Source organism: Sorex fumeus, unplaced genomic scaffold, assembly GCF_029834395.1.
Source record: "Sorex fumeus unplaced genomic scaffold, SorFum_2.1 ptg000011l, whole genome shotgun sequence".
NCBI lineage: Eukaryota > Metazoa > Chordata > Mammalia > Eulipotyphla > Soricidae > Sorex > Sorex fumeus.
In genome coordinates this window covers 2,759,361-2,772,286 of record NW_026606068.1, presented here as the reverse complement: position 1 = coordinate 2,772,286, position 12,926 = coordinate 2,759,361, and the positions used below count along the sequence as shown (strand labels likewise).

General features: G+C 35.1%; 1 protein-coding gene across 11 annotated transcripts in view; it reads right to left on the bottom strand.

Moving 5' to 3' along the window:
* Positions 1-12,926, bottom strand: part of LRRC7 (leucine rich repeat containing 7) — a 628,763-nt gene that overhangs the window by 109,487 nt on the left and 506,350 nt on the right. For 10 of the 11 annotated variants that reach the window (XR_008792000.1, XR_008791999.1, XM_056111016.1 and 7 more), the window contains 3 exons: positions 11,304-11,428; positions 9,020-9,268; positions 3,973-4,173 (listed from right to left, as the gene is read on the bottom strand). Coding sequence is in view for 9 of the 11 variants with exons in the window: in XM_056111016.1 (XP_055966991.1) it covers positions 3,973-4,173; positions 9,020-9,268; positions 11,304-11,428 (575 nt within the window). In the remaining 2 variants the exon portion in view is untranslated. The remainder of the gene's footprint in view (positions 1-3,972; positions 4,174-9,019; positions 9,269-11,303; positions 11,429-12,926) is intronic. The other variant, XM_056111013.1, reaches the window with a different exon arrangement.

Genomic DNA, 12,926 nt, shown 5'->3' with positions numbered 1-12,926 from the left:
CTCCCTTTCTCCTCTTTCTTTTCATTCTGCACTTTATAGCACTCTTCATAATTTTTTAACCTGAGTTTATAATTTTATGTTACAATATTAATATACATCCTACTTTGGACAAACTTGCAGGCTATCGAATGTAGCCTGCCCACAGGGCAGAGTCTGGCAAACTCCCCGTGGCGTACCAAATATGCCAAATACCAGTAACAATGATGGGTCTCATTCTCCTAAAGAGCCTTGAATATAATCTCAGGGCTAGGATAAAGGAGACGTTACTGGGGCCTGCTCGAGGCAATCGACGAATAACAGGATGATGAAATGAAAAATGAAATTAATATACATAACATAAATATGTTAAATCATGAGTAGCATTAAGAAGGATCTTATATTGTTAAAAGTACATGGTACTCAACATCTAAGAGAGAAAATGTGGATTATGGAAGGCAGCCAATAATCAATCATTAATTCAATGAATACAGAGTAATTGTCTTTGCCTTCTGAGAATTTCAACTTGGACACAGAGAATGCTAAGTTCCCAGAGTGAGAGCATTAGATGTTCAGGCACTCAGTCTCTCAGGCACCTCAGAAAATACTTTGAAAACCTAAAGTGTCCCTTATTGTGCATGAACCCTAACTGGATGGGGAGGGAATACGGTACATCACAGTGTTGGCAAGGACAAAGTCTCTGCCCTTATATAGCTCACAACCAGAAATCACTACATAAAATAATTAGAAGATTTTCATTCTGTGTTATCAAAGAAGATGATGTAATAGAGAAAATTCAGAGCATTCTAGGGATCAGGGTGAAGAGGGCTGGTAAGATGATGAGATATGAGCTGTGGAGAGAGTAGGGTACCACAGACACCTCTAAAATGTTGGAACATCTGTGCTGGTCTTAAGAGCTAGTTCCTTCAAAGCTGGCAAGTAGTCTGGAGCAGACATATGAGTACAGGTTTCATGAATACAATTATACCCTGCTAAGAGATCCTAGACAGTTGCCTGCCTCTCCACCATGAGAGGACTTGGCAAAAAGACTCTATGACCTGTGAGCCAGATGAATGGACTTTCGCTGGACACTGATTCCACTGGCACCTTGATGGTGAACTTTCCAGTCCCCATTTAAAAAAAAAATTAATTAAAAAAAAACTTTTGCTTGTAAGTTGCTTGTCTATGGGAGATGAGGGGGAGCAGGGCAAAAATGTAAACTTCTCAAGACTTGGTTCTAGGAAGTCAGCAAGAAACAAAAAATTTTCTCCTTAACCACTTGGTTCTCCAAAGCCCAATGGGTCAGATTCTCAACACACATAGCATGTTAGAATACTTTGCAGAGATTTCTTTTTCTTTGCAGAGATTTGTGACAAAGGAAATAATCAATAAACGTGGGTTTACCTTTTCTTTTCCGTCTCTGATACATTTGTGACTTATTTATCTCGATTTCTTCTTTCTGCTTCTGGTTCTGCCTACTTCTAGTTTTCATTAATTTTTGATATTCCCTCTTGAGCCACATGGAGAAGCACTCCAAAGCAGTGTATAGGACTTATTCTTTTCCACAGTTACTAAAGATGACTTAACAATATCATACAAGAGCAAGACATAATAAAAATGATTAATAGAAATGGATCAGCTTAACACCTGGTTCTCTGTAGCTCTTATATCTGGAATATGGCCTCCTTAATCGGCAGGCAATAATCTGAGACGAGAGGATGAGACAGAAAGAAACATCTCTCTTTTGCCCACTGGGATGGGTAAGAGTTGAGGAATAATCTAGAAATTGGATTTTAAAGTCATATTTTAGTAAAAGTATTGCTAGTACCATGAGATTTCTAATCAAGAAAAAAAAGGCCAGTTAGAGAAGAAAACTAAGAGTGAGATGAATCTTATAATGAAAGAAAAATCTGAAGGTTTTCTTTCAAACTTAGCCCCGTATAGAGTGGTTGGCTAATCGAATCTTAGGTAGGCACTAAGAAGCAACTGCCATGTTCTCAAGAAAGGCAAGGTTAGCTGTGGGTTTTAGAAAGTGGGGGACTGGGTAGCTAAGAAGCTTCTATCTTTTTCAGTCATGAAGGTCAGTGTTGAGGGTCTGGAGAACTGTTCCTGATGAGAATAAACAGACTTCGGTGATTGTGAAGGGCGAGAGAGAAGGACAAAAAAAAAATAGGACTCCCAGATTTCTGAATTGAGAGAACTAGTAGATAATATGGTACCTGCTCAGATCAAGATCAAGGAGACAGGAGCAGAAGTAAGTTTGGGGAAGAAACATTTAACGGAACTGTGGTCTTGTCATCTGGAAGTTTGGGTGGGATAACTTAGAATCCCTCCCCCCCTCCAAATATAGGGTATTAAATTCACAATGAAAGTCACCTTTCCCTTACCTCACCGGTTCTATCCTTGCATTAAGTGACTTAGGATCTTCTTATTTTGTAGTGAAATTATTTAGTTTATGGATTATCAGGACCTCCCTGTTAACCGATGTCAAATATGGTTACATGAAAGCATATACATATTGTGTATGTGTATTGATAAATGTGGGTTTTCTTCCAGTGTCTTTGAGATAAAGAAGCCTGTTGCTTTGCTATTTCATATCATTTGGAATGGAAAAGGGAAAATACAAAATTACCAATTTTTTAATCAAAATTAAAATACCAACGAACATCATTTTTATCTAAATTTTTCCTGCATATTCTCTCTCCTGGGCTGTTGGTGCCAGCCGAAAAGCTATCCATCTTTTTTTTCTGCTCAAACTCTTCTTTTTGTCTGAAATGTACACTCCCCATGCCTTTTGATGACTTTAAAAGAATTAATCCATCTTTAATAAGCAATCCAATTTTAAAATTGTTCAATGTAACTCTTGTCAATGATAAATTTTCTCTCCTGCTTCTCATCTGTATCATATTCTCTGCTACCACCAACCATCCGATCATACTTTACTATTTTCTTGGTATTTTTGGTGTTTTCCCACGTGGTGCTCAGGGGACCATATGGTGTCAGGGATCCAACCTGGGCTTCCAACATATGTGGGTTATACTCAGCCAGTGGAGTTGTTTCTCTGGCCCTTAAATTGTTCTTTAATAACCTCGTCTGTACTAGACTTTTTGAGAATAAATTATCTGGGGCCCAGGCACACATTTTCTATTTCTTTTTTCTCTCACAGTATTTGGCACAGTGTTAAATAAACTAGTTGGTGTATGATGAATGATACTTTAAAATGCAGATTTGTAAAAGAGTTTTGCAAATATAGATTTTTAAGAAGTAGGCATAAGAATTGCTAGATGAACTCATATTGTGTTTCTGATGAAGATAAAAAGGTGAGAATCAAATAAGCTGAAGAGTTGATGAGATAGTACAGAGGTGACAAAAATGTAGTTGAATTCTCTTCAGACCAAATACGCTTGATAAGGAGGAATATATCTAAATAATTATAAACTAATAGGAATGAAATTTTCCATGACTAAAAGTGACATGAAGCTAAATTTAAAAATCTTCCATTTTTGTTGTTTATAGTGATATTCATTTAAAGGTTGTAATCAAAACTTGAAAGCATTTTAAAAAAAGTTGGCCCTAAAAGATGTCAGGAAATTACTGATATTTGTGGAATTGAAAAAAAGAACAAAAACAATAAACAACACTTCATTTAAGTTTTCCTGACAAGTTTTCCAGTGGAAGTTTGTGGTAGCCAAGAGGATCTCATGAAAATGATATAATTGGATTTTTGGCCTTGCTTATCTAACAGAGCAAGTTATTCCTTCTATGTGTATTGGAACTTTTGGAACTTTGTTACTGATTTAAAGCCACAAGGGTATCATTTGTCTGTGACTTATTAAATGCAACCCTCATAGTTTTGTAGGATAGAGAGGCTTATTTATATTTTAGGGAAAAGATGGAATTATTAGGGAAGATTTATTATATTTGAAAAAACCGAATTGTTTAGTATTCAAAAAAAAATCCAAACCACACTGGCAATTACCAATAACCTTGAAATACCTCCACTGTAATCTCCTTGGGGGCTACAGGCCACTTGTGTTCATATTTTTCTTTCACAGTTTGCTCCGTGTTAGCAGTTGGATTTGAATTCTCAACACGCACTCCATGGCTTGGCTTACCCACCAGATTTTGAACAGATTTTACCATATTCTTTAAATCCTCTGGGTAAGGAGTTGGATATCGTTTTAGGTTTATTTCAACCTAGAAGTTTATAAAAAGAAATTTAACATAAAAAATACCTTCAGCGAGCAAATCCACAACACAACTCCGTTTCACGTGCAGTAGCATAAACAAATGCAACATGGTGAGCAGGCTGGAAAACTGATGGAGAGCCAAAGTTTTGTTCACATCATGCTTCCAGGGACTTCTCTTCACCCCTGCCCACCCTACTAGGTTGAAAACAATTTTGAATTATATCCAATCTGTGTGTGTGTGTGTGTGTGTGTGTGTGTGTCTGCGTGTGTGTGACACCAGGAATTGTACCCATGTCTTTACATATGGTCTGCCATTAGGCAAAAGGTCTACCACTGAGCTACATTCCTGGCTCTAACCAATCGTTAGGTCCTCCTCTCCATACATGGTTGAATAGCATCAGGTCACTTAAAAGACCAGTAACTTCTGAAAATGTAATCGTTACTATCAACTGTTTTTATACATGAGAGACCGCTTCCTTTCCTATCTTTTTTATTTAGTAGTAATTTATTTGAGGTTAAATATCTTTGTCTTTTAATGTAGGACCCTAAAGGACTTACAAGCAGAGCTTTCATGTACTGAAAAAGGGAGAAGTGATAATACCTGCTATCCAAATATGCACCAGTTCTGTGTTGCTTGTTACATCAAATGTGAGGGTAGAAAATACTTGCTAGTACTAACTAAAAAATGCTTCCTGGTATTTAGATTTTGCTTGTTGGTAGTAAGTTACAACAGAGATTTTTAAAAAATTGAGAACTTTTTGGATGATCTTTTAGGTATAAATACACATTTTGGCTAATATTTATCCAGACGTTTATTTCCATTTTTGAGATCAATTTTAGTGTTTTAGTCCAATTTAACAGAATGTTCATGCTAATGGCTAATAATCAATTTAGACAAAAATAATAAGATATTCCCTATAGAATACCGTATTATGAAGGTACTTACACTTAAAATGCAACATAAATATATGTATGTGTGTGTATATATATATATACATCTATATGTATAAATTATCCACTCTGACTGAAAGAGAGTGGCAAGAAAAATAAGGGGGCATATTTACTCGGCCTGGTTTATTCCAAAAATCATGCAATAGTTTTGAATCTGAGTAGAACCAACTTTATAAAATGGGATGGTTTATGTGATTGTGGCGAGTATGTGTCTGTGGAGAGTGTGTTTGGGGGGTATTAGAGGGAGAAGATAAGGTGGATGAGCTGCTGAAGGAGGAAGAAAGTGGGGATGAGTGAGAAAAAGAGGAAGAGGGAGAGGCAGACACTTACTGACCCCCATGCAATGTGAGAAACTATGAGGTGGCATAGATCTGAGGATTTTAAATAGGAATTCAAACACTTTTGCTCATCTGCAAGTTTTAGCAAATCCACCAACTTTGTTACTCTAGCATTTGGTCTATGACTCCTGTTTTTTGTCATATGCTGAGATTGGACTCTACTTTTTTTAACATTGCTTTCAGTGCTAAAATACAAAATATTTTTCCCAGTAAACATTTTTGAAAGATTATCTTGTAAGCAAAAACATTATGCAAGTTAATCTTTTATACTTCTCAATAAATAGATGAAATTAATAGATAGAAACAAAGTGATGAAAATATCACCCAAGAAAAGGATTGTAAAGAAAAATGTATGATTTGTTGAGTATAATATAAATGGTTATATATTATACATTATAATACAATATAAATGATTAAGACTGTTGAATTTCTATTGAATTCTTAAATATGATAAATGTCTATTGTATACATTAGTATTTTTATTTGATATTTAAATGAACATTGGAAATTTTAGTTACAAATTAAAGTTAACTTTAACTTAAAAGAATTTTATTGTTAATCTTTCATTTAAACTTAAAAAAACTATATTGTTAAACTTTCAAGTATCTGATATCAAAAGTCTAAAAGTAAAAAAGTACTACATTATAAATGTAAATTGTGGAATGGTATGACTATTCCCACAATTAAGAATATTTAAACATTGTAATAACTATGGTTTATGAATAAAAAATAATTTGCAAGTAGGTCATTAAACTTAAATTCTATGCACCTTAAAAAGTCATCAATGCTAAAATTACACTTCTAAATTTAATCAAAGACAAAAAATATGTTCCTCCTTAATTGAATTACATGAATGCTTCATCAAGTAATGTAATCTATTTTGGTAGATGCTATGTCTAGTCTGACACAATTAGAAGACGACTAATAGCAATGACACTAATATTTTCTGGTTAGTTTAAAAGCAAGTTAATGTGATATTTTGGTCAGATGCCAGAGTGTATGCTAGGTAAAAATACTTAAGTCTAGAAACAGGAGCAGATTTTCAATGAAGCTAATTGAAGCATAAGCTTGAGGGCCTATCATGTTCATAGGTCTCCTCAAAGCCTTGTAAGGGGCCCTACTAACTTATTTAGATGGTTTTAGATCATTCTTTTCTTTCAAGAAACCCTTCCCCAAACTGTGGAAGCTCAGGCCTCATAAAATTTGAATTTGTTCCACCTACATGGTAACCTACCTGTCTCCCATCTGCCTAGAATTTACCGCACTTGGCATCAGTAGTCCTAATTTTAAGTCACAGATTTACCTCCACTAGCAATGAATCACTAATATTCCTGTCCAGTTTTTCACTGATGTAAAATGGGAATAATATCTCTCCCCTATGCTTGAGTTAATCTAGTTAAAATGAGATGTTAGAGTGAAAAATTTTAAAGTTCTATGTAGAGATGAAATACTATTTCTAATGTTAGAGTCTATGTATATATTTCCCAAATCTAGATACCATGAATGATCTATCATATTACCTGTCTAAATTTTTTTCAGATTGTATATGTACTATCAACTAATATTTATCTATTTAGTATTTATCATGTTAAGGGTAGATATGCAAGAGTCTTGTGGGCATATTTAACTTATTATTAGCCATTTAAGTAATCAATAATAATAATCATTTTCTTATTTACCTATCAATTTTAGATTGAGAAGTGATCAATAATAATGTGAATTTATTAATAACTAATTATGCTTAAATAACATTCGAAATTCACAACCAATTATATCATCTGTTCCCATTTTACAGAAAGAAACAGTAATTCTGGTAAGTTGCTTATTCTATGTCATATGGCTAAAGGTAGCAATACTCAGATTCAGATACTGGTCTTTAAGTCCAAAACTTAATTTATAAAAGCGTTACTGGACTCAGAACTATTCTATGAAATAAATACAAGCTATGTTTTTAACAATCTTGTGGAAGAATTACTGTGTCTAAAGTATAAACTTTATTTAGCTAAATAAGATAATTTCATAAATGAAAAAATTTTAAAACAAGCATAATATTTTACATAATATTTTAATAATGAAATTATGATACTTTATAATTTTGTTTAAAGTCTTGTAAAAGCATATTTTATGCTCTCTTTCTGGCTAATTTGTCTTCTTAGTCTTTGATATGCAATGATTTAGAAAGAAATAAGCATATTGACATGAGTAGCTCAGTAAGCTCAAGGCCAAAAGCATGTTATTTATATTTCTAAGTATGTAGGTTGGAAATATTCCCCTATTATTTTTATATGAGATGAAAAATATGCAGATTCATCTATTAAGCGTGTAGATCGGAAGAATCTACTTTCCTACCAAAATGTTGTATACATCTACTCACCATAAAGTATTTGTTCATTTACATGTATATTTCATTAAAATGAAACATCATTACTGAAATGTTACTTTAATTTTTGAACAAAGAGATGTTTCACAGCATTCTTCATAGACCAGGTCTAAGTAAAGTGCAATAAATGTTAATAACTGCTGTGCAGTGTTGGAGAGACCCCAAATTCAGCAATGAAGGAAAGAAGTAATTTACTAGGGAATTTAGAAATTTCTCAGATTCACACAGAACTGTGATCTTCTTAGATAAGTGTTAAATTTGGATTAGATTTGGTTGTAAATTCCAGTAAGAGAAATGATAGTTAATGCTTTGATTATTGATAAATATTTTCTAGGCGGTAATCAGAACATCTTACATCAAAAGGAAACCCATGGCAGTTTTAGTTAGGGAATGCATTCTTAGCTTGTCTTATATTATAGAAAAAATATAAGACACAGAGCAAGAGTTAAGTCCATTACATGCGGATGGTAAAGTTTACCAATAATTCATTGTTTTTTAACAACCGATTGAGACATTCTGTTAAAAAACCCACTCCACTAAGATAAGGAAGCCTTATTTGCCACAACTCCCAAACCAATCTTCTCTTACAGGAATTCTCATAATCTGTATTAAAATTAAAGGGAAATCGATATTTCTCAACGGATGCCCATCTTTGTGCTCAAAATCCACTCTCAGCAAATCTCAATTCAAATATCCTGCTATTTGAAGATCAAGGTTATTGATCTTTATTTCATCTCCTCTGGGAATCGATAACCTAGAAAACTGATTGGTCGTGCCTGCGTGCGTGTGTGCGTGCGCAGGGACAATTTAGATGTTATTCATGGCATCATCAACAGTCTGCCCAACTCTTGGTATCCCCGGATTTGAAAGAGGCAAAGAAAAATCCCTCGAAAAAATAGCAACATAAATAAAAATGAAGCACCCAACTCAAAACCCATTCCAGACATCCCACCCAGAGGCACCTCCTATCGGCGTTTCCTCCCCGCTCTGCCTTAGATCTCCCCATCCCACTGTGCCATCCCCAAGAGCAAAAAATTAAAACTGGGATCAAACATTGGCCCTGGGAAGGCTGCCATAGGATCAGCGTTTCTTAGCCCCCAGCCATGCAGGACATACCCCATCAACCACTGTTCCAAAGTTGCCTCTACAAGGGGAAGACTCCTACCCCAGACGCCTAGGCCTACCTGTCTGCCACTTAGAGAGGGTAGAGTGGTGGCCTGTGCTGCAACTGGCATTGGAGGACACAAGCTCCTGTCCTGCTGGAGGCCACTTATACAACCCCATGCCAGCTGGGGGTCATTCTGGGGAACGGGCATATCTTGGATCTGCTGATCACACCTGGCCCATGGTGTGCAGCAGTCGCCAGACAGCCTGGCGGGTTGGAGAGTAATCCCACGCTGGCCCCTTTCCCAGGGGGCTTGGCAGGAGAGATCCTGTGGGAGAAGGAATCTCCATTTTCTGAGAGAAAGAGGAGCGCTGTAGCAAGACTTTCACGTTATCATGGTTCTATTTCTCGATTTTCTTTTTTTCCACTCTGGATAAGGCATTTCAGACATCCACCCCCCCCCCCCCCCATCAATTTCAACTCTAAGTAATCAAACAGCACCAAATGATCGTATGAGGCTCAAGGACACAACGTTGGCATGAACACAATGCACACTCCTGGTAGGGCATTATACTCTAGTTCATTTGGAAGTTGATGGCATAGGTCAGAGGTTCCTTTTCAAATTTGATGCAGATGAAAGGTAAATCGGTGCTAAATTTAATGTACATGTAATGAACCAGAAGAGGGATTAATTTAGTGCGAGGTTTCAATATATTCCACTCAGCATACTTCCATGATGATTTATTTAGAAGTTTGTTTGTGTTCTAATTTGTCCAATAGCCAATGATATTGGAAAGATTCAAATTAGTCAGTGCCAAGTAGTTTGAAATTTTTGAAACACTACTGTTTCTGTTTATGAACTAAATATAAATTAAATAAAGCACTCTAAAGTATAATGAACCTACTCTGATTATAAACAAACTTGGTCATATGACACACAAACAGGGCTTCTAAATAACTGTGCATTTACTGTATTTTATGTTTTCATTGACACATATACAGGAGTATATTAAATGCACTATTTTCTTCTTGGGTACTTTGGATACAGATTTATTTTAGGAAGAAGTATGTATTTTCCTCACATTCAACAAAGCAAAACAATAAATCAGAGATCCAGTATACAATGCATCATGCATTGTTTCTGGATTTAAAATATTAAATCCTTAAAAGGAGAACGAAAATGTTCTACAGATCTTTGTTTATTTTTAGTTTTGCATTATTTTTGTTTTCTAGGAATGCACAAGTAACAAAAATGTCTCTAGTTAGTAGACAGCACTAACCAAGCATCTGGAAACATTTTTTTTTAAACCAAATCTTTAACAAAATTGTCATTTGACTCGGGAATCTAGTTTGGGTTCTCCACAATGGTAGAGTTTAACCTTTCAATCAACTTACTGTTTCTAGAGTGTATTGGTTTAAAGAAAAAGCTTAGCTTATGGGGGAATAAGGGTGCAGGCAAAAAGAACACACCACAGAACCAAGATACATGTATTATTACTTGGGTCATTAGTCACCAGAAACGAGAGCTGTTAGTACCCATGATGGAAAGAGTACACAGATAACACCATCATTAAAGAGAGATTCAAGATGTTGCCATGGTGATAGTATAAATAATGTTGATAAAATGTATATCAATTCTGCTACTGTCTCATAAATAATGGCCAGTAGAAATTTAAATAAGTCAATTTTTTACTTGACTGAGATTCACTTTAATAAAGGATTTTAAAACTATGATTTGAGATTTAAAAAACAGAAGTTATTTTTTCTTAAGGAGCTATTAGGTTCATTATCAGGTATACTCACCTCCTTTATAAAACTTGTCTTCATATGAACAATGCTAATAAATTTTTCTCAAATACCACAAGAACATAAAAATATTTCAGATATTTTAATGCCAATGTAACATATTAATCTGTTGGCTCTCCTGTAAATGTGTATTTTGGCTTCATACAAACTGCAAGATGTTTTGCTCAGAATGAACAGAAAATTGCTTCCATATTTCAAAGAAGTAAGAGCTCAAGTGAAGACCATTGCCCAGACTGTTTTTATTTTTTGCTTTTGCTTTTTCTTTGTTTTGTTTTGTCTCTCACTCAGCTTGAATCTCTTTCACGTTACTCTGTAAGATGAGCTGACATGTCAACTTTGTTCAGTCAGAATTGGGACGCGAGTTTCATTCACCAGTGAAGCACACCAGTGCTTTTGGAATTCACATCCTGGTATATAGAAAGGGACCACCAGGATACTTAAAGATGTAGCTAACCTTCTAGCAGAGGTCACTCAGTTTGTTCCTGTCCATTTGGACCATAGTCATAGATGAGTAAAAAAGATGAGAAGAAAGAGGAAACAAAAATTAAAAGGTTCACCTTAACTTTCCCAGCACTTTCGTCGTCTTCTTTTTTGTCTTCAAATTCAAAGGCAACTGTCATACGTTGTTGTCGCTGTTCTTCCCACAGGGTAGGGTTAAAGCTGTCACTGTCTGACTGGAAATCTACAGTTAGATTCCAAAGTATTATTGTTTTTTAAAGATAGGTAATACAACAAACACAAAACATCAATAGAGAAAGGGCAAATAAAGAGAAAGAATGAAATACAGAAAGGAAGAAAGAGAAAAGGGGATAAATTCTCTTGATATTTGTCACATACTTTTATTTAACAAATTAAGTCAAATTCAGCCTCTTAAGTGTACATTAATGGTACTTTGGGAGTGGGAAGTCTTGACAGTGGAAAGCATGAATTCTCCCTTGGACAGTGATAATTGAGAGGGTTGGACTAACCACCTGAAAGCCTCTTTTAATCTGTACAACTGCAGAATGGTAGAACTAAAATAATCTGCAATTCATGATGCATGATATATTGCTTGTTTTCTGCCAGGGCTGAATTCTAGTCCATGCCTGAGTGATTACACAGCTTCTATTTTCAATCACTAAACTATCAGGATTTTATAACAGATAATTACTAGGTAGCATCTCTTCTGAAAGTGAGATTTGCAAATATTTTCTTTGGGTGTGTGTGACTAGGAGCGGATATGAGTGGGACTTGTTTTATAAAGAAATGGACATCCCCAGAGGGGCAGAAAGTAGACTATAGACCAAACATGATGACCACTTAATACCTCTACTGCAAACCACAACACCCAAAAGGAGAGAAGAGCAAAAGAGAATGTCCCGCCACAGAGGCGGGGTGGGGTGGAGGGGATGGGGCGGGGGTGGTGGGAGGGATACTGGGACCACTGGTGGTGGAAAATGGGCACTGGTGGAGGAATGGGTACTCGACCATTGTGTGACTGAAACACAAGCATGAAAGTTTGTAACTGTATCTCACGGTGATTCACTAACAAAAAATTTAAAACAAAGAAATGGACATGTGGAAAATTTAAAGTTTAATATTAAGACACCAATTATTCTAAATGTGTCTCAAATTAATAGGGAAAATAAAAGCTTATAAATCTTTATTTTGAATCAACACATTAATTAATGGTAATATCTTCTTTGCAACCTTATTGTGAAGATCACATGAAAAAACCCAATTACTCAATTTAGTGTAGATTTTTTGCCCTGTAGTATGAATATTTCCAGATATTTCCTTTTTACAAGGGATTCTCAAAACTTTTTTTTTTAACATTTCTGCCTGATCAAACAAAGGAATTTGCCTAGAATTTCCTATTATTAACTTTTCTTTACTGAAAGTGAAACAATAAAGCAAAACAAAACAGGTTAATTTCTTAACATCACAGTTATCTAACTAGATCTACCTCTGAGGGAAAAATTAGGGATTTGATCAGTGAGACTAGATCTCAGAAATAACCAGCAAACATGAGTTACTTTAATTTTTTTCTGTGTGTCCTTTAGAGATGATATATTTTGAGAATCTAGGGATATTAAAATAGAAATATAAGCAAAGTTGCATGAATAAAATGTAATCCTCACTTGAGATTTTTCTTCTACTCGGCATGTGACTGTTTTTTCATATTTTTAAAAGATTAATTT